Raw genomic sequence first — 20,928 nt, forward strand, 5'->3', positions numbered from 1 at the left:
CTGCCAGTTTCAATGTGCAGTTTAATAATTACCTTATCGGTCGCTGTAGGGTCCTAAAGATTATACTTCAATGTGATATGGGAGTGTACGGGGCAACTGAAAGAAATGATAATAAACTAAGTATGACGCTCATTACTTTGGGATTATGTGAATTGGAATCTGTATTGTTAGGACCTTACCGCTTTAGGTTGCTTGATTTGCGAGTGTCTTTAGAGTTAACCTTTTAAGCTGTGCAGCAGGTCAGGGAGTAACAGCCGTTTACTGCCCGCTTCATTTAGATTTTATGCACATAGGGGACAGGCAGCCCCATGACACCTGCTAGCACGCTAGAGTCAGAGTACAGTTCGATCTAAACAATAAATATCTAAATAAAATTTAGTTACAATTATGTGTGCCTAGTGCCTATGTTTGCTTCAAATCATAAATTCTTAACTGCCCACCTTTGGCCAGAGCACCCATCAAGACAAAATGTCCACATTTGAAAGCATAGCCAGCACGACAGAAAACAGAGCAAATACTAAAGTATTTACAGAAGATGATGCAAAAGAAATTTATGGCTTAATCAAGGCCACAAAAAGTTTTGAATCCCACCAAGGCTCAGCAATACAACAACTGAAACATATGGAATTCATTATACGCAGAGAACTCAATCAACGTTTACATGCAACCACACTTATCCAATATCACAAACATCAACGGATCCCTAAAGGACTCAGATTAGCCATCAAACCACTTCTATTCAGATTACAACACAATAAAATATTTATGGACAAGTGGTATTCAGTGCTTAACAAGTGTTCTCTAGATCTGATACTTTTAATAGTTGAAGAGCTAGCAAAAACCATAAAAGACTTGGAGGAAGAGATTTTCAATTTACAGAGAGATTTATCGAAAAGATTTGAAAATGAAGAATGGAAAAAAAAACTAGATGATATCAAAAAAAGATTGGAACAATATGAAAAAGACCTACAAGAGAGAAAACTAAGGAAGTTTAAGCGAGATACAATAGATTATCGCCTAAATGAGGTGTACACATGGGCAGAAATGTACGCCCAAAGAAGACCGCAAAAGAAACAGTATACATCATCCAATGAAAGTGTTGTGTCAGACAGTGACATAGCTGCGTCCAGAGCACCAATTCAAAGCAGAGAACCAGCAACTCTTAACGAACAAGAACAACGGAAACAAAAGGGAGCAACAGCACCAGATCCTTTTTTGTTACAGGACCAACCAATGACTCAACCACCAGACCAATCAACGCAAAAAACGAGTACAAACATACAAAAACCAGGAGAGGAAAAACAAAAAGAAAAGAAAACACCCTACTTGAGGAGCGGAAAAACAACGTAATAAATATTTCGTCAATCCAACTAAGCAAACAACAAATAGAAGTATTGAACAAAGGAACATCGTTTGTACCCACATATAACTCAAACTTACCAGAGACTGAAATTGCTTTTTTTTAATTCATGAGAACAATAAGACTACGCCATTTTTTCAGTAATGTATTACCTGAATCCACACCGGCCACTCCGAAGGAATACACAGAATTTAAACCCAAAAGCAAGTTCACAACCCCCACATCACACAAAACGATTGATATGTTTGAAAAGCTAGTCCTACAAGATCTACAAAAGCTAAACTTTCAAGCCAAAAGCAAAACCAACTTCTCTAAACACGAAAGGAAAACCCTTCAACAACTAGCTGAAATGGATAACCTGGAATTTCAAAGAGCAGACAAGGGGGGTGCTCTTATAATTTTGGACACTGCACATTATCGTAGGAAAGTCGAAGAACACCTGACGGATGAGACCACATATCTACCACTGGATATGGATCCCACCAACGAAATAAAAAAGACACTAGAAACAATACTTCAAAATGCACTCACAATGGGTTGGATTTCGATTAAAACTTTACAATTCCTTTCTGAAACTGAACTCAGACGACCACACATATATATGCTCCCCAAGGTGCATAAGAATCTGACAGACCCCCCATTCAGACCCATTGTTTCCGGAGTGGGATCAATATTTGAGCCATTAGGTAAATATATTGATTTCTTTTTGCAGAAATTTGTAACCCAATGGAAAACTAATATCAAAGATACTACTGATTTCCTTAATCAACTTGGAACCTTGACATCAGAAGACACTCACCAATGGATATTCTGTACTACTGATGTGAACTCACTTTATACATCCATACCTCTGAAAGAAGGAATAGAAGCCATTGAATGGGCACTATTGCAAATAGAAGACATCGGAGTCAATAAAGTATTTCTCATTGAGCTATTATTGTTTTGTTAACAACACAGTTATTTTCATTTTGAAGAAAAATTCTTTCTACAAATCAGTGGAACCAGCATGGGTTTCGGAGGAGCTCCTACATACACCAATATATTCATGGCACAATTCGAAGAACAACATATCCTTTCAACCAATAAATGGACCACCTCATTACTGATGTATCGTCGATTCATAGACGACATATTCCTGATCTGGGGAGGATCAAAAGAGACACTCGAAAACAACATTCTGGAGCTAAATCAAAAAAATCCAAGGATACAATTCAGCCTCATTATTAACAACGAAGAAATATCCTTTCTGGATGTGAAAATAACACAGAAAGACAAGAAAATACACACACAGACATACATTAAACCTACGGACCGGAACAACACACTATTGTTTGGAAGTTTTCACTCGCCCCAACTGATAGAGAACATACCATTCTCACAAATGCTGAGAAGCAAAAGAATATGTTCTACACCAGAAGCTCAAGAAGAAGACATGCAGAGGATAAAAACGAAATTTAAAGAAAGAGGATACTCTTCTACGTGCATCAACAAAGCCGAAGAAAAAGTAAATAAATTGAGTCGTGAGAGTCTACTTAAGAGCACCAAAAAACCATCTCTGAAACCCAATAACGTATTTGTTTCCAAGTATTCGACAAAATCTCGTAACATCAAAAAAATCATATTGAAACGCTGGGACAACAAGATGAGGATTTCCACAATATATTTCAAGAAAGACCAATCTTTGCTTACACAAGAAGTAGGAACTTAAAAGAAGAATTGAAAATCAAAAGCAAGAAAGACATAGGACAACACAAAGGAATGAGGAAATGCAATAACTGCACTCACTGCAACAACGTCAAGCAACAGTCATTTGTATCTCACCCTAGGACAGGAGAACAAATACCTCTCAAACTAACAGCAGATTGTAACTCTAATTTTGTCATCTACAGCATAAAATGTCCTTGCGGACTGATGTACATCGGAAAAACGGAAAGAAAAGTTAAAATCAGAATAGGGGAGCACAAAAGCATGATAAGAAACATGAACACTAACTCCAATTTAGCGGCACATTGGGTAGAAAAGCACCAAAACATTTCACAACTTAGATTTCTAGTGCTAGAGAAAATTGAAATCAAACCAGGAAGAGATAACCAAAAATTGTTGTCCCAAAGAGAAGTATTGTTAATTAAAAAATTTCAAACCATGGAGCCATCAGGTTTAAATGATAAACTGGATATGGGATGCTTTTTATTAAATGGAGTAGTAATATATGTAACTTAGATCCTAAATTCATTCTTGAAAAACCAAACACCCAATAATTTTATTGTATAACATCAACAAAGTATACAGATGCATGTGTTGCACTAAAATGTATCAGATGGTGTACAGATGAACAGTAGGTTTTTGAATAGCTCAACATGATCGTTATTGATGTTTCAGTCATGTTACGGCACTTATTTCATATGGGATGCTGTCTATTATTGATAAATTGTCCTATAGTTATGCTTGAATGACTGAACAACCAATAAGTTTAATGCACAATATGTTCACATAGTTCAGATGAATGTGTCCTACTAAGCATTAGGGTTGTATATGTCCATAAATTTCACTTTGACAGTGTCTAGGTGAACATTACGGTCACTAATAGCGCAAACACGTATATATAGATTTTTTTGTTGCTACAAGAGCAATGTTAGCCACCCTATTATTGATCCCACACCCCACAACCCACGTAGCAACTTAATATTTTTAGTTCTACCCTTCCAGCTAGTATGTTATAAGCGAGAAACTGATGTTCGCCTCAAAGTGAAGTTTCTTATCTCTTGCGAATATATCATTATTGGCCCACCTTTACAGCTAAATTTTTAATGTTCGGATCGTTTGGTTAAGGTGTGTCTACCGCTTTCAAAATAAAAAAAAAAAATCCACCATCATAACCTACATAAAGCCAACAAGAACCGTATGTTTTCCATCTAATTAAGAGAAGGAAAATACGTTGTACATTTAATCTTTCCGTTCCATGTATACATGCATTACGTATATGCATTATGTATATATGCATTACGTTCATACCCCTCTAAGATGGCGGCCATCTAACTGATCCGCACACAGCCTGAAGCCAGGAGAGACTTCAATTACAACCCATTAGCCCGAACCTCACGAGACCGCAAGATGTGAGAGCTCCTCGGCAGAACGAACAACTAAGGTTGAAACGCTAACGTAAAGCCGGTAAGCCAGCTCCCAGTTAAAAGTTTAAGCCCGTTTAGACTCTATGAGTTCTTTAAAAAAAACTCCACGGCAGCTTAATTTTGAACCTAACATCATGTTACCTTCTTAGGCAGAAAAACGAAGGGACGTGGTAACCGTGGAACTTTCGTCCTCAAAACTCTAAAGACACTCGCAAATCAAGCAACCTAAAGCGGTAAGGTCCTAACAATACAGATTCCAATTCACATAATCCCAAAGTAGTGAGCGTCATACTTAGTTTATTATCATTTCTTTCAGTTGCCCCGTACACTCCCATATCACATTGAAGTATAATCTTTAGGACCCCTACAGCGACCGATAAGGTAATTATTAAACTGCACATTGAAACTGGCAGCAGCTATCTGCAAGTTTAACGGTGGACATAGAAATGCAGTGATTTTTGCTAAATATTTTCTATTTCTCAGTACATTGTTTGCGCAAATATTTATCATCATTGAAAAGGTTCTCCATAAGAAACATGTTTCTAGAGCTGATAGTACATACACAACTAAAGCCAAGGTGGTTGATTTGAAACATAAAAGTGACCATTGAGTACTCAAGTTAATGTTAAAATGTAAACATTTAAATTTGAAAATGACACATGCATATTTTAATTTACAGGCAGGCCCCCGAAGAAGGGACAGAGTCCCGAAATGCATCGGGCCAATTATGCTTCTATCGCCGTCAAAATTTTTTTTTATGGGTTGTGTTAATGTGTGAGTAGCATCACACCAAAGATTAATTGTATAGCAATGGTAAAAAAAACTTTGATATGTTATCATGTTTATGAACAAACAAAACATGTACATAATAATGTTTGTACCGTCGTAAAAATTGAAAAAAAGAGGTGAATTAAAACCGAAAAAATCGGAGAAAAAAAGCAAGTATTAATCGTGATTCCATTCAGATTAGTAGTTTAACCTTTTAAGCTGTGCAGCAGGTCAGGGAGTAACAGCCGTTTACTACCCGCTTCATTTAAGTTAACCTACTTGCCAGGCCCCATCCTTCCTTTTTATTACATGTAATTAACCTCTAAGTTGGGCTCTAGGTAGCCCCATCGGTATGGTTCAGGGTATTTGAAAAGTTGGATATGTACTTTTGAGTTATATATGTCCTGGTAGTGAAAAACTGCTAGATTCATTTTTCACTATTGCAAGGGCTATCTCTCCCATAGGTTAACATGGGGATTGCCTTAGAATATCTGTTAAGTGTAGATAGGAAGTTTGGTGTCTCTGGACTTACAATTTAAAAACACATATTTTTGTAAAGTTGTCTTTTAAATTGCAGGTCTGAAAAGGCCACTTTTAGAAAGTTGACATTTTCTTACTTTAACTATTCTGTGCCTCTGCCTGTCTTTGAATACATGTCTGGGTTAGGGTGACAGCTGGGCTTTGTGCATTCTGTCTAGCCAGACATACAAAGAGTGCTGGGGTGAAACATTTGCATCCGGATGGGCCATCACCAGGCTTATGGGCCTTCCTGAGGAAGAGTGGAAAGGAGGAGTTGACACTTGCACCTGAATAGGTCTGTGCCTCTTCCCACACAAAAAGCTGCATTCCCCTCTGTAGTGTGCCTGGAGCCAGGAAAGGAAGGGCAGGGACCTTGTGAGATTCAAAGACCTCTTTGATGTCTCCCCCACTTCAAATACACATTTGGCTATAAGTACTAGACCCCTGACACCCCCCAATTCGGTGCACTTTTGGGTCATGAGGAGACTCTACCAAGAAGAGGAGCTGCACTTACAGGCGGGACTGCCCCTTTGCCCCTTGTGTTGGCCTGCTGTCTGCTGATTGCTGTGCTGCCAGAAGGGACTGACACTTTTCATCTTGCTCTGTATGTTGGCCTGCTACCTTTTCAGTGAGGGAGAATTGAAATTGCCCTCCACAACCTCACCAAACCTCAAGTAACTCCAAGAGCTTGCTGGCTTGCCCCTGTTGTTAAGTCTCAGGACCAGAAAATACTTCAATCCTAACTGCAAAAGGGAAACAGAAATTGGAAGGTGCACTCTTTCTTGGAGTCAAAGAAGCAGCGTAAAGAATAATTCAATAATTTAGTCCTTTTATTCAGTAATTTTCTTAAAACTGTCTCACCCAACGTGTTTCGTTCCCAAAACTTTGCCAGCGGGAACTTCGTCAGGGCTTCTATATTGCAAGTGTTCCATCACAAATAGCGTATATTAGACCTCAAGGATTGATATGTACAGTAAAAGTTTCTCAAAGACACATTCATTCATTCGGGAACGAAACGGTTGGCTGTATGCCAGTTTTAAGAACATTACTGAATAAAAGGATCAAATTATGGAATTATTCTTTACGCTCCTTCTTGGTCTCCAAGAAAGAGTGCACCTTCCAATTTCTGTTTTCTATTTGGCATTCATTTGACACCCCTGGACGGCGGGTGTTGGGAAGAGATTGCACCACCATCTGAATTGGTAGTACTTATGGACTGGATGTGCTTGGCCTTGGTCTGCCGTTTGTTCTTTTGCTAACTAACTGCAAAAGGGGTTAACAAGGATCGAGGTATTCGCTGTGTGACCTGCAAAATACAATTCAAGAGTGACAGCGCAGATTGAAATCGCCATCCTGACTGAGTGAACCAGGTACAGGAAACAGCGGGGCCTAGAGCATTGACCGGTGTAGATTTCTTTATCTCCCAGTCCCTAGTGCACCGCACTCAACCGTATTTTTATACACTGTGTTGCCCCGCCAAGGCCCAGAGGAGCACGTACCTACTCCTGACATGTGCTAGCACTAGGTTCACTGTTTTGTTTTGTGACTAACAATGTATCCACTTCGTACGGGAGGGCCTGGAACCCTTTCGTTTTACTTCTTCGACATGCGCTAGCCCCGCAAACACTGGTACTATAGCTGAACTGACAGCGTGCATCCCGTATAAAGGAGTGACTGCATTTTTACCATTTTCATTGATTAATTGAGAAATGCTTATTGGATTATTGTCGTTTTGGTCATATTTAAAAGAGATAAAGATTATCTCTTTTTCTAAACTGCTGTGGAGTCGTTTTGTGGTGGTTTCACTATGTTACTTTAATCAATGTATTGCACAAATACTTTACACATTGTCTCTTTTGATAAAGGCTAAACGACCTGGTGTGACCACCCAGAAAATGCAGATTTCCTACATCATACACCAACAAGTCCTGAATATGCAATCACCACCTGCACACTGGTACATCCTCTTGGAAATACATTACATACACAGACATTTGTGTGCAGTGTCTAGCAAATATGTAATTTAGGTAGAGTGGCAAGATATGTGTTTTCGTGTTTCTGTATGTATGCTGCAAGAGCATTGTACTTTGCATTATAATATAGCATGGCATAATGTGACATACACTGAAAATATGGAAGTGCAAATAATTCGAATGTTTAAAGAACACAAACAATATCTAAGAGTATAGTTACCAAATTGCATGGGAGTAAAACGTCAGACCTGCCTATGATATTATAAATTAGACTTATATATGGGCTGCCAATTGCATCTGTTGCAAGTGTAGAAAATTAGATATTCCCCAAAAATTACCAGAATAATTTTTGATTTGCTTACATCACTCAAAGAAAGAGGTAACTTTATCTCATCTCGACTTTGAATAACAGTCAAATATTTTGAAATATTTGCACACTTTAGAAATGCAACCAGTAAACGTTTTGACCTTTGTGTGTTATGGTATGTTATGTTATTGTGTTCTTTTATAGCGCATGACTCACCCAGGGGCATCTCAGCGCTTTACCAATGGAAATCCGGAAGACAGAAACAGAACGTGTTATACCATGACCGAGTTAAAATAAGAATGTTTTAGTTGTTTCCTGAAGCTCATATAGGTGCTAGATTGCAGCAGAGCAATCGGTAAAGAGTTCCAATATTTGGGGGCGATGTATGAAAAGGCTCTGCCGCCTGTACGGGTTAGCCTGATACGCGGAGTCTCAGGAGGGCTAGGTCATTAGATCTTAGGTTACGTTCATGTACTTGTTTAAACAGTTTATTATAAAGATATGCTGGCCCCTCACCTCTAAATGCTTTAAAGGAGAGGCAGCATACCTTAAAAACAGATCTCTTTTGGACAGGGAGCCAATGTAACTGCCTGAGCAGAGGAAGGGAGGGGGATCCAGACGGCGCATTCAAAACCATTCTGGCAGCGGTGTTCTGTATAACTTGCAGTTTTGCCAGAGTGGTGGTGCCTATTTCCGCCAGCAAAGCATTGCCGTAGTCTAGCCTGCTCACTACCATGGCCTGTACCACAGTACGGCGATGTTCTAAAGGAAGATAGGGAATGATTCTACGTAGAAGGCGTAGGTTATGGTAGCATGTCCCTGCTATGTTTTTAACATTATCTTTCATGTTTAGCAAGGCATCCACTAAAGGTGCCACTAAAGCCTCCACTAAGCGCGTCCTTTAAGCTGTACTGGACCCAGTAATTACAGACGGCCATGCCTTTTCAGACAATCAGATGTAAACATTGATGCTTTTGAAAAAAACAACTGTAGAATTTAAGATTATTTCTTCTTTGCCGTGCTGACCTTTGATTGTCTTTAAGAATACAACAAAAGCTGAAAAAACGAAACATACATAAGTAAGCCTCCATATTGCCTTTAGTCTTGTTAACTCCACCCTGGATCTCTGGGGGTTCTGCAGCACCTACTGCAACCCTACTTCCATTGCCACTACTGAATTTGAATTGAATTTAAAATATTTATTAAGCGCAACGTTCACCATGCGGTTTCTTGGCGCTATGGAGGCAAATTAGCAGTAAAACAACAAAACTGAAGGGATAACAGGGAAGGAAAGGAATTTACATTGGGAAGGCTTGAGTAAAAAGAAGGGTCTTAAGATCTTTACGGAAGGCAGAATAGTGTGTAGCCAAACGCAAGTGATCGGGGAGGGAATTCCAAAAGGAAGGTGCCAATACAGAAAAGTTGGATCCGCCCCATTTCTTGCGTCTATACCAGGGAACCTGCAGAAGTGATTGAGTGGATGACCGCAGCTCACGGGCAGGGATGTACTCTTTTAGTAGAGAAGAAATGAAGGCAGGGGCAGTCCCTTGACGTGCCTGGAAGACCATGCATCCAGTCTTAAAAAGAGATCTCTCCTTGACAGGCAGCCAATGTAGTGCTTTCAACAGGGGGGTAGAGTGATGAGAGCGGGGGAGACCATAAATCAATCTGGCCGCCTGGTTTTGAACCAGCTGGAGCTTCTGCAAACTATAGGCCGGGATACCGTTGTAAAGGGCATTGGCATAGTCCAGCCGGGAAACAACCAAAGCGGACATGATTAACTTAAGAGCGGAAGGAGAAAAGAAACGGGAAACAGAGCGGATAGTACGAAGTACAAAAAAACAGGAGGAGACCACAGAACTAATTTGTGAATGAAGGTTGAGATGATTATTGAGTTTGATACCCAGAGTTTTAACTGAAGAAGAAGGTGTAGGAGGGGATCCCAAGGAAGGGGGCCAAAAAAGAGAGTTCCAGGGACTGGAGGAACCACCTGTAAGGACCAATTCTGTTTTGTCAGGGTTCAACTTCAGATGGTTGTGGTTCATCCAGTCCCTGATGAAAATCATGATAGTCTGAAAATTAGACATAGAATGAGAAGAAGAGGACAGATTAAAGATAAGCTGGAGGTCATCTGCATAATTAAACACAGTGACCTCCAGCTGTTGGAGGGCGAAGATCAGAGGGTAGATGTAGAGATTAAACAGAAGGGGAGAGAGAGAAGAACCCTGAGGGACACCACAAGTGACTTTAAGTTGGGTGGCCGAGAAATCCCCCAACCGAACCGCCTGGGCACGGTCCCTCAGGAAGGACGATAGCCACACCAGGGCTGAGCCCTCGACCCCCGCCGCTCCGACACGGGACAGTAAGATGGAATGGTCGACCGTGTCGAAGGCGGCGGAGAGGTCGAGGAGCACCAGGGCCTGGTTGTTATTTTGGTCCATGCCTTCCCTGAGATGGTTCAGGACCGATACCACGACGGACTCGGTGGAATGCCTAGGCCGAAAACCAGCTTGGCGGGACGCAAGACCACCATTGGCTTCCACGTGGGCACTGAGGACTGATGTTACATGTCGCTCTAGCACCTTGCCCAAATAAGGCAGGAGGGAGATGGGGCGATAGTTGGCTGGGATGGAAGGGTCCACGCCAGGCTTCTTAAGGATGGGGACTATGGTGGCAGATTTAAGGGCTGGAATTACCACACCCTGAGCCAGCGAGCTATTAAGGAAGGATATAGGCGGTTTGGGACAAACAGAATAAATCTGTTGTAGAATGTAGGCTGGGCAGATATCCGCCGGGGAACCAGATTTTATTTTGGGGAGTATTGCAAGGAATGCCTCCTCAGTGAGCGGAGGGAAAAAAGAAAGAGAGCCGTGGGCAATCGGGGGAGAAGGCTCAGAAAAAGCAGGGGAAGGAAATGGGATGTTGGCTCTAATGTTAACAATTTTTTCTAAAAAATAAGTGTTCAAAGAATCACAGAGGGACTGGGAAGGGAAGGGTTTGGGAGTGGCCCTGTCGGAGTAGGCCAAGTCCTGGACAATGGAGAAGATCTCCCTGGATTTATTCTCCGCTGCCAAAATTTTCGCTGAAAAGTAAGTTGTTTTGGCACTCAGTATGGCTTTTTTGTAATCATTCAGCAAAGATAGGTAACACTTTTTTAATAAAGGGCAGTAGTCCATTCTCCAATGCCTTTCAGCCCGCCGGAGAGTCAGCTTCTTTGCCTTTAAATCGTCACCAAACCAACGATTTGATTCCTTTGGTCTTTGGGTGGATATCCGTCGTAGTGGGGCTACCTTATCACAACCTCCAGCAAGCCAGATGTCAATAGCGGTGGCTTGAGAGGTGGAGGATAGGCCCTCTAGGTTTGGTGCGGAGATCAGCAGCGAAGATGACAGGGCAGGAAGATCCACCCTATTCCAATTTCGTGCCCAGATGTTTTTGGCAGGTGGGATCTTTATTGCCAATTTAGGGTGGAGAGAAAAGGATACCAGGGCGTGGTCTGACCAGGGACAAGGGGACACGGTCATGGAGGAGACCAAGGCATTGAGAGACCAGACCTGGTCTAGTACATGGCCGTGGATGTGCGTAGGGGTGTGCAAATGAGATATAAAATTAAGGGATGTGAGTGAATCAGAGAATTGTTTGGAAGCTGTGCTTTCCTGAGGGTCTGAGGGCCAGTAATTGAAGTCCCCTAGTACCAGGATAGAGGCATGGTTTATCGCTAAAGTGGCCAACAGATCCTGAAAAGCTGGCAAGAATAGATGAGATGACTGAGGTGGGCGATACATCAATAGACAGGTGAGCGGGGGAGAGAAGGCCAGTGATCTAGCTACCAAATGCTCGGTGGAATTAATAGTGGGGGAGGGTAGAAATTGAAAGTTGTACTCGGCTCGAGCAATAAGGGCTACGCCACCTCCTGACTTGCCCCCTGATCGGTCGGCACGAAGGGCCACATAAGGAGTGGGAAGGGCGGCCAGCAGAGAGGGCAATGAGGTGTCACAGAACCATGTTTCTGTTAGGAGTAACATGTCAGGCTGGTGAGTATCCAACAGCACAAATAGCTCTTGATGGTGCTTTACGGCCGACCTGGTGTTAAGTAAAATTAGAGATAGGGGAGGGGGAAGGGATAAAAGACTAGAATCAGTAGGGTGGGACAGAGGGGAAGTCAAGTTGGAAGGTGTAGGATAATGGGGATTTAGATAAAGGCCAGAAGCAGTAATGCGCCTGATGGTGGAATTTGCTAGGGGCCAAGGGCCCCGGAGAGCATTAAGGGCCGTGGGGGAATAAGGAGGGACATAAGGTCGCACCCCTAGCCCCGTCCGGCCGCGGACGGGCGCAGACGGGCTGGACTTTGGCTCGACTTCGGCGCGCCTTCGTCGCGCCCGCTGCGCTCGTCCGCTGCGCTCCCTCATTGGGGGACGGCTAAATAGGGGCGGAGCGCGGGGGGTGTGGCGTCGAACTAGGTCGCCTGACCTGCCCAACTCAAGATGGCGCCCACACTCCACCGAGCCCTGCAGTAAATCTAAAAGATAAGGCTCCAGTTGCCTTTGGGAAGGTACTAAATGATTTTAAAAGTTCGGCGCCGCTGCTCTCACTCGGCAGGGCGTCAGCGTTTTTGTAAGAATATTGTTTCAATAGCCTGCTCCCATCAAACGCCAGCCCGCCCACCGGTGCCCCATCTTAGAGGCAGTAGCAGTGGAGGCAAGTTATCCGCACATATGATGTCAGAATCGCCTCCACTGCCTACCTAAGAGCCTGACGTGAGAAAATGGCACCTTTGAATTCAGAGCATGTCAGAGCAGGTATCTGTGAGGACAGCATGCCCGCAGCTCGTCTTTTACTTAAGGAATAATGGATTCTTGGATCCCATCATGGTCAGTGGCGGAAACTTGACCCCTCCCCCCCTGCAAAGTACATGCAGGAGGCCCGCAAGCTCCGGACCCAGTCCAGGTAGTGGTAGAAGTGGGGTGGATCGGAAGGCCATGCGTGACCCTACTTAAAAAAATTATTACAGTCCTTTCCCCTACTTCTTTATTTTGAAAAAGCGTCCCAGGGCGGCAGGAATGTTCCTAATTGAAAATTATAGCTTTAGCATTCAGCTGTGTCCCCTGTGTGGTGCACATCGAGCAAGGCCTCTGCAGTGCCCACGGCCTCTTACCCCTTCCCCACTGTAACTGGGCGCAGGGGCCTGCAAAGCAACCCTGAAAGGGCCATCAGTCTTAGGTTAGCACGCAAAAACCGCTACCTCTGATGGCCCTGCTGCAGCAGTGATTTACAGCTCATTACTGCCGAGGCTACCTGCCTGCCCCCACTGTGACCAATTCAATGGTCACATCAGGATGCATTGGTGGTCCCCCCCTTGAACTCCTCTGCCCTTTAATTTCGGGCTCACACAGACTGAAGGACGCCACCTGGAAAAGAAAACAAGCATTGGCATAGCCAATATGTCTTGGCTTTGTGACCTGCTGCATAACTAAATACTTATAATGTCCCAAAGGCGAGACCTATTGGCTATGCCAATGCTTGTTGCTTGTTGCACAGTTATATGGCCCCAGGCAGATCTGGATCCCCGCTGCGCGCTTTCAAAGACATAACAAGTTGAGTACAATTAGAAGTAGCAGGCATGGTACCTTTTTTACGAGGCAAGCCGGTGCCTCGGCAACAGACTGGTCGTGGACACCCGCATTCATGGACTAATTTACTCCCACGGAAACCAATGCCAGTCCGCATGATTCTGGCAGGCCCAGTGCATACAGTGGACTGGTGCCAGTGCTACAGGCTGAGTAGGTCCTGGTTCTCTCTCAGCCTGGCCACCCGTGTGGGGTTGGCTGATGTTGGGTTATTCCGGTCGCGGTGAGATACATTTTATTGATAAACACCGCCGCTGGGTGACCGCCCCTCTTTTATCATATCGCCAGCTGTCTCTTTCACGAGTCTGATGCTTGTGGTAAGAGCGGGTCCAGTCGGGGGACTTCAAAACATGCTGCCCATTTGGGCCACACGTGATAATTTGTTCTCATAAACACAGTGGCTTCGAACACAACGGAAGTAGCAATTGGGCAGTTCCGGTGCTGACACCTAATGGCAGTCACTGAATACAATTTGCCACGTGGTGTCGGGTGCGTGTACTTTGTTATACACATTGTAGCAGTATTACCAGAATTGGAATCAATAGCTAAACTGCAGGTTAGTTTGATCAATGATTGGCCCCTTTCCATATGAGAGATGACTGGTAGAAATTGCAATAGTATTATGGCTTCTGTGTACTAGAAGATGAGGTTGCAAAGAGCAACATCTCTCTGGCTTTGAATGTGACTCAAAGTCACAGGACTGCAGAACAGATTATTGCATTCTGCCTTTACTTCTATTCTGTATGGCATGGCCCTAAAAAATTTACAACATTGTCTAAAAGTTAAAAAAAGTTATTATATTCATTGTTAGAAAGTTTATGTTAAAGGTGCAAACTTTAATACATTTGCCAAAAAGATCACACATAGTAAATCACAGGCATGAAATGTACAGTAAGGTCGAAAAGGGAAGTGGTCCTGTGTGAGGGTCCTGAGAAATAACATTAACGTGCTTACCTCAGAGGTCTAGCCAGAGGCCATCTTTTGTGTACTAAACTGCTCATGTGTATCATTCAGGCAGGAACCCAATTCAAAGGATATTCTGGAAGAATCTGTGTCTTACACTAACAGTGATTTGTGACGTGTATATCAAATAAGCAAACCTATCTTCAGTATTGCATTGAAAAAGGCTTTACAGTAACAAGACCGGACTGGCAGATCCAGGCATCAGGCGTTTCCCAGGGCGACTGGAAGAGTAGGGGGCCAGTTTAGTTTGTGGGGGCTGGTTTTGTAGCAGTGCAGGAGTTTTAAAAACCCTGCAAAGTTCCTTGTATATTCAGCAGGCTTCAGGCAACAATAAAAGTGCCAAGATAACTCTGGTGATCAATGTACCTGATGGAGAGAGATGGGAGGAGAGTCTTGTCTAATGGCTGTTTTGACTCATCTAAGGTGGTGCAGAGGGTTAATACGAGCCTGCTGCAAAGAACATGTATCATGCATATCAAAGAGCAATATTTTATGTGCATAGCTCAGTGGGTTACTGCTTTTTGTTCACTTCCAGAATGAAAATATATTTTTGCCTTACACTGTCAAGATCTCTCTCAAGTTTTTGGTGGGTAGAAGAGTTAGCCAAGCCGGACAGTTCAAAAAGTATCCTTTGCAGGACACTTGAATGCATATGTACTATACTATGTTTGAGCAGCTAGCTGGCTGAAATGAATGAGGATGGAGCCCTCGTGGGTTTCCGCAAGTCAGATCAGATTCTCGTGAAGAGTCCCTTTCTCTTCTGAGCCCTGCTTAACACTTGGGTACAGGAGGAGCCCTGTATTCATGTCCTCAACGTTTGAGACAAAAAATACTCATTGATTTCTGAACAATGAGAGTAAAAGCGTTCAGGTAACATGTCGTTCCTGCTTATATTTCGCACGCTTTACATAATCCTGCATTCCCTATGAGTGTTTGCTTTTTCCAGAATGTTGTTACTTTTTTTCAGGCAGTGCATAATTTGAATTGAGTCACATCCAGGTGTTTATAACGGGGCAGAATTGGGTTGTAGCTGAAGACAGTGCGAGTTTAAACCATTTATTAACCTCCCTGGTGTTTGTTGAAAATATGGGCATAATATATGATGCTCTCACAGAATTGGGTGAGCTATCCAGAAGGCTACATATACAAGGCCGATCGCTCAATACTGGTGCAGACTTTAGTGTTTGAATCAATGGCTGATTCACCTGGGCCCTTTGCTACAACTGCATTAAATGCTGCTGATCGGATGCAGTTTGGTGGTGTAGGACTGCAACAGAACAAAAGTTGTGTTAGCATCAATAAGGCACAGTTCTTTAGGAGCTTAGCAAATAACCTGCAAAAAGGATGACAATTAATAATGCATCAAATGTTTCTAGATGCACATCCATAAACATTGACGAAATATAATACAAAGAGTTGGTAAATAGAAGGAAACTCCTACAACCAGTTTATTGGCCAGATCCAGTAGACATCTTATATGGTGAGGGAGAATTACAAATCCTTTGTAGTAGGTTTCATGTATTTGATACCAGGCAGTACATCATTGATTTCAGAAAGTACAAACAAAATAGAAATTGCATCCCAGAAACCATTAGTGCGCATTATAGACACCTTTTGTACCTCCACTGCTGAATGTGAACGGGGCTTTAGTATAATGAATGATGTGCTCACACCACTGCGGAACAGAATATCAATCAATCGTCTGTCTTCTCTAATGTTAATAGAAATTTTGGGGCCTCCTGTCATAGAATTTTAACCCAAATTTTATGTTCAGAAATGGTTAGCAAAAGGGAGTAGAAGTGCTGATGAAAGAATCTGCATGGCTCAGAGACAAATGGCTTATGATTCCACTTATAAGTGTATTTGGGATATTCTGTGATTGGAAACATGTCCCACATTGTAAATGTATTTTAATGTAAATAACTTATATATTAAACCTCAAATAAACATGTCTTTCCATTGTTTGAATTAAATAACGTTATAACCTGTAACTGGTCAGTGAATGCCAACCGTACAAAAAATTGGTATGTTCTGCTCTTTCTAGCCACACCTCTGACTCCGTCCACTGATCCTATCCTCAGGTTATTCCCGCCCCCTGATTCTCCGCTCACAGTTCCCCTACTTTTTTCCCCACTGAGTCCAGGGCACTTATGCCATAGACCTGCCAGTGCTGGAGCCCCCTCCTCACACCGCGGGGTCTGCGGAGCCTTTTGTTACACCACTGATCATGGCCCAAGGCATGCATAATGGGCTCGGAGATTGAGACTCCCAAAGCCTAAGAACAGGGACAAGGGCAACCTCACCTGTGGAGCATAGGTAATTCCTATGATTATTCTTCTTTTCTGTCCGCATGCTCTTTCCACGGTATACAACCTTTACAACGCAACTTTTACAACGCACTACCATTACAACGAAACTTTTACAACGCATCATCCATTACAATGCATGCATTTACAACGCAGTCATTGCAACGCATGACACTACAACGCACACCACTACAACGCATACCATTACAACGCAGTCATTACAACGCATACCATTACAACGCATAGCATTACAACACATTATACCCTTACACTATCCAACACTTACCCTACTGTTGCTCCCCCTGGAGTTAGAATAGTAATTTTTACCCCTACACTATCCAACACTTACCCTACTGTTGCCCCCCCTGGAGTTAGAATAGTAATTTTTACCCCTACACTATCCAACACTTACCCTACTGTTGCACCCCCTGGAGTTAGAATAGTAATTTTTACACCTACACTATCCAACACTTACCTTAATTGCAATGCAATGTAATGCGTTGTAATGGTATGCGTTGTAAATGTAGTATGCGTTGTAGTGGAATGCGTTGTAAAGGTAGTTTCAAAGAATTCGTTGTAATGGCATGCGTTGTAATGGCGTGCGTTGTAATGGATGTTGCGGTGTAAAAAATGCGTTGTAAAGGTAGGCGTTGTAAAAGTATGCGTTGTAACGTCATACATCCTCTTTCCACCACTCCAGGCATGTGGGATTGGCGTTGGAATTTGCGTGATTTCTTCATGTTTGGGGAGTGGGCCCTGCCCTCCGGGTGTCAAATAGTCCTAATGAGTAATCCGGTTCTATGTGCCTGGGAATTCCTGTTACACTGCCATGCAGTTTAGCCCAGAGGGAATCCCAAAAGTGTCCTAGCACCTAGACGGCAAACTGCAACACCAATTTCCGCAATGCAGAATTCCTAAATCAGCATGCATTGCCTCTACGGCCATGGGAATGTCTGCCACTGCCCAGGTAATTGACAAACCGCCTCTTAAATCAGATGGCTTTGTATCAGTATAATGTGGAGAGGCGGTGGCGCAGGTTTGAACTGCGCGAGCCAGCATGTTAAGTATAATCCTGTAATCCAATGATTTTAAATTGAATTTATTATAAATTGAAACACCACAGCACAGCTCCACGATAAATCTCTCCTCCAGACCAGCCTGTATGACCAGGTTCCTGTAGAACCTCTAGAACCCCGATGACACAGAAAACGGAATGTAGGAGGAATTTACAAATAAAAATAATCCAATCTAAGATACACTGCATTGTTACTAATTAAACATACCGTAGGTACAATAATAAAACACATGAATACATAATACTAAGTAATGATAACATAACACAGTACCTCTGCTCAAGTTTGAAATGAGGCCTAAACAATCAAATGAAACTCTCCAAAATAATATGCTCGTTCTCGGGGTCAAAACATCCTTCCCCTGACCCTCCCTGAATTGGTGCATCTGTTCGCAGTTTTGCGAAAGTCCACATTTTTTTAAAGCACCACTAGTACCGGTGAAATGCTTGTTAGTCACTACTTACCATATTAGAGATGTGCAATTGCTGTATTAAAACGGTTTAAAAATGGAGGAAAAAAATCAAAATGATCTAACAGCGTGTAGCTTTGTGTTCATGTTGTTGTTTTTTTATGCCTAGCTCCTCGATGGTGCTATAATATGAACATTAAGGATGGCAACGCAGTCTGTTACTCTCCTCGAGGGGCTAACTATCGCAGCACCCTGGGGACCCGCTGCCACTTGACTTGTGACCATGGATTCCGACTGATTGGACAAAAAACGGTGCAGTGTCTGCAAAGCCGCCGATGGTCTGGGACTGCCTACTGCCGAAGTAAGCCTGAGAGTGAGCATGTGTGAGTGCTTTGTGCAAGTATTAATTAAAAGGAGCCATCCGCAGGCCCGGACTGTCCGTTGCGGGCACCGGACAATCCCCCGGTGGGCCGCAAGGGTGGGGGCCGGTTTTGGGCCCTGAGGGCCGTTTTTGCTACAGGGCCGTTTTTGCAGCATAATCGGCCCTGTAACAAAATCGGCCGAAAACCGACCCCGGCAAAGAGCTCGGTCGCACCCCCAGGGGGCCGGCCAAGCCCTTTGCCAGGGCCGGTTTTGGTTCTCAGTCCGGCCCTGGCCATCCGGAGAATGATGTCACAATAGATCTCAAAACCCAAGCCCACACCATCAAACAAAGGAAGATTCTAGAATTGGTGATTATTAGTGATGCAGATATGTTATGTACTGTGGGTGGCCCTCAACAAACAGCTGGAAGTGGCTGCAAGTCTAGCAGTCTTTATATGTGAACAAATATCTACAGGTGAATACATATCAAGTGACAAGATGAATTAAGTTATCCTTCAGCAATCGTTCATTCAATTAAGTAACAAATGTACGGCATAATGTCACTGAAATTCAGAAATGCTCAGTTTCAAGTGTATAGAACACAGGGGCATATTACCAACAAATAGAGATAATTATCGCTAAGTAGGGTTAGCGGCAATATTGGATAACATGGCTAAGAACTGGTCTGGGCAGGTGTTAGTATTTGGAGATATTCGCGCTTAGCACGAATATTTCCAACGCTACGCCTGCCTTGCTAATAGGCGATAGCGACGTTAGCGACTGCTGTCAGTCGCTAACGGCTGCCACTTTGCATGTTATTAGCGATAAATATCGCTGACATGCAAAGCGGGCCCCAAACCGCTCGCTATTGCCTTTTTAATAGGGCGATAGAATTATCGCCGCTAACGTGGCGATATTCGCCTATCGCCCTCCTTGGTAATATGCCCCACAATCTTTTCACGACATTAGGTAGGTCACAATCCAAGAGACATGTTATTGTGGGTGCTGATACGGGTTGTGCAGAGTAATACAATTTTGAAGTTTGTGCACATATTTGTTCCCAGACCTATTCACAAAGGTAAATTTACACATATAGATTTCCTCACCTGTAAACGTTCTACTACATCAAATAGTAACTTTAAATTTTTTTGCTTTTCACCATTTTGAAGGGTGCATACTTACATGTCTCAACTCTGTCAACACTGAGGGTAGAGCCTGCTAGAACATGATTTACAAGGGTAAACTTACTACTATTAACTGGTCACACGAAAAAGCGCTTCGACGCCTCGTCAGGGGTAGTAAGCGCTATATAAATGCAATTACAATACAATAAATGTATGCTGATGTGGTAAACTGTGGTAGAGATAGTTCTGCTGTAAAGTGTAGGACAAAATAATGCATTTGAGTAAATATTAACAAAATATTTTAAACATTTTAATATCAAATGAATTTACACACTATCTGAAAATAATTACTCTGAGCCCAGAACTAAGAAAAATATGTTAAAGAACATTATCTCATCTACTAAAATGTTAATATATAATTAAATAAAAAGTATATTAAATCAATTCATAATCGTTATTTTCTTTTTTTAAACCCACCTTAATTTTTATATACAATTATTATTTATTACAGTAAAATTAATTTCTTTATTTAATGTTTTTATTAAAAGTTTAAACATATTATCTCATAATATTTACACCAAAAGTTACGTACTAATTTATCTAAATTTAAAAAATTGACTATAGCATTTATCTCTCTCTCTCTCTGGCTTGCGCTCTCTCTCTCTCTCCTCTCTCTCTCTCTCTATCTGCATTTAACTCTCTCTCTCTCTCTCTCTCTATATATATATATATATATATATACATATGCAAACACCTACTCACACAAGAGTAAGACCATTGCTCTTTATAAAAGGCATTAGTAAAGTTACTACTGTCAAAAAGGACCCAAAACAGTTGTAAATGTCCGGCCTTGGAGTACGTACACCCCGACCCAGGGGCATTCATTCACAGGTACTGCAACACACTCTCAGAGAATTGGTAGGAACTAAAAAACTCCCCTTAGAAAATGATGTTAAATAAAATAAAATGGGCTTCTAAATATTGTGCTCAGGGCCGGACTGGCTACCG

The 20,928-nt window shown here is 42.4% G+C and overlaps 1 protein-coding gene across 4 annotated transcripts in view; it reads left to right on the plus strand.

Moving 5' to 3' along the window:
* The window catches only part of SRPX2 (sushi repeat containing protein X-linked 2), a 454,362-nt gene that overhangs the window by 223,395 nt on the left and 210,039 nt on the right, over positions 1–20,928 (plus strand). For all 4 annotated transcript variants that reach the window (XM_078688454.1, XM_078688455.1, XM_078688457.1 and 1 more), the window contains one exon: positions 18,603–18,794. In XM_078688454.1, the coding sequence (XP_078544580.1) occupies positions 18,603–18,794 (192 nt within the window). The remainder of the gene's footprint in view (positions 1–18,602; positions 18,795–20,928) is intronic.

This window comes from Lissotriton helveticus, chromosome 4_1 (genome assembly GCF_964261635.1).
Source record: "Lissotriton helveticus chromosome 4_1, aLisHel1.1, whole genome shotgun sequence".
In the NCBI taxonomy this organism is placed as follows: Eukaryota; Metazoa; Chordata; class Amphibia; order Caudata; family Salamandridae; genus Lissotriton; species Lissotriton helveticus.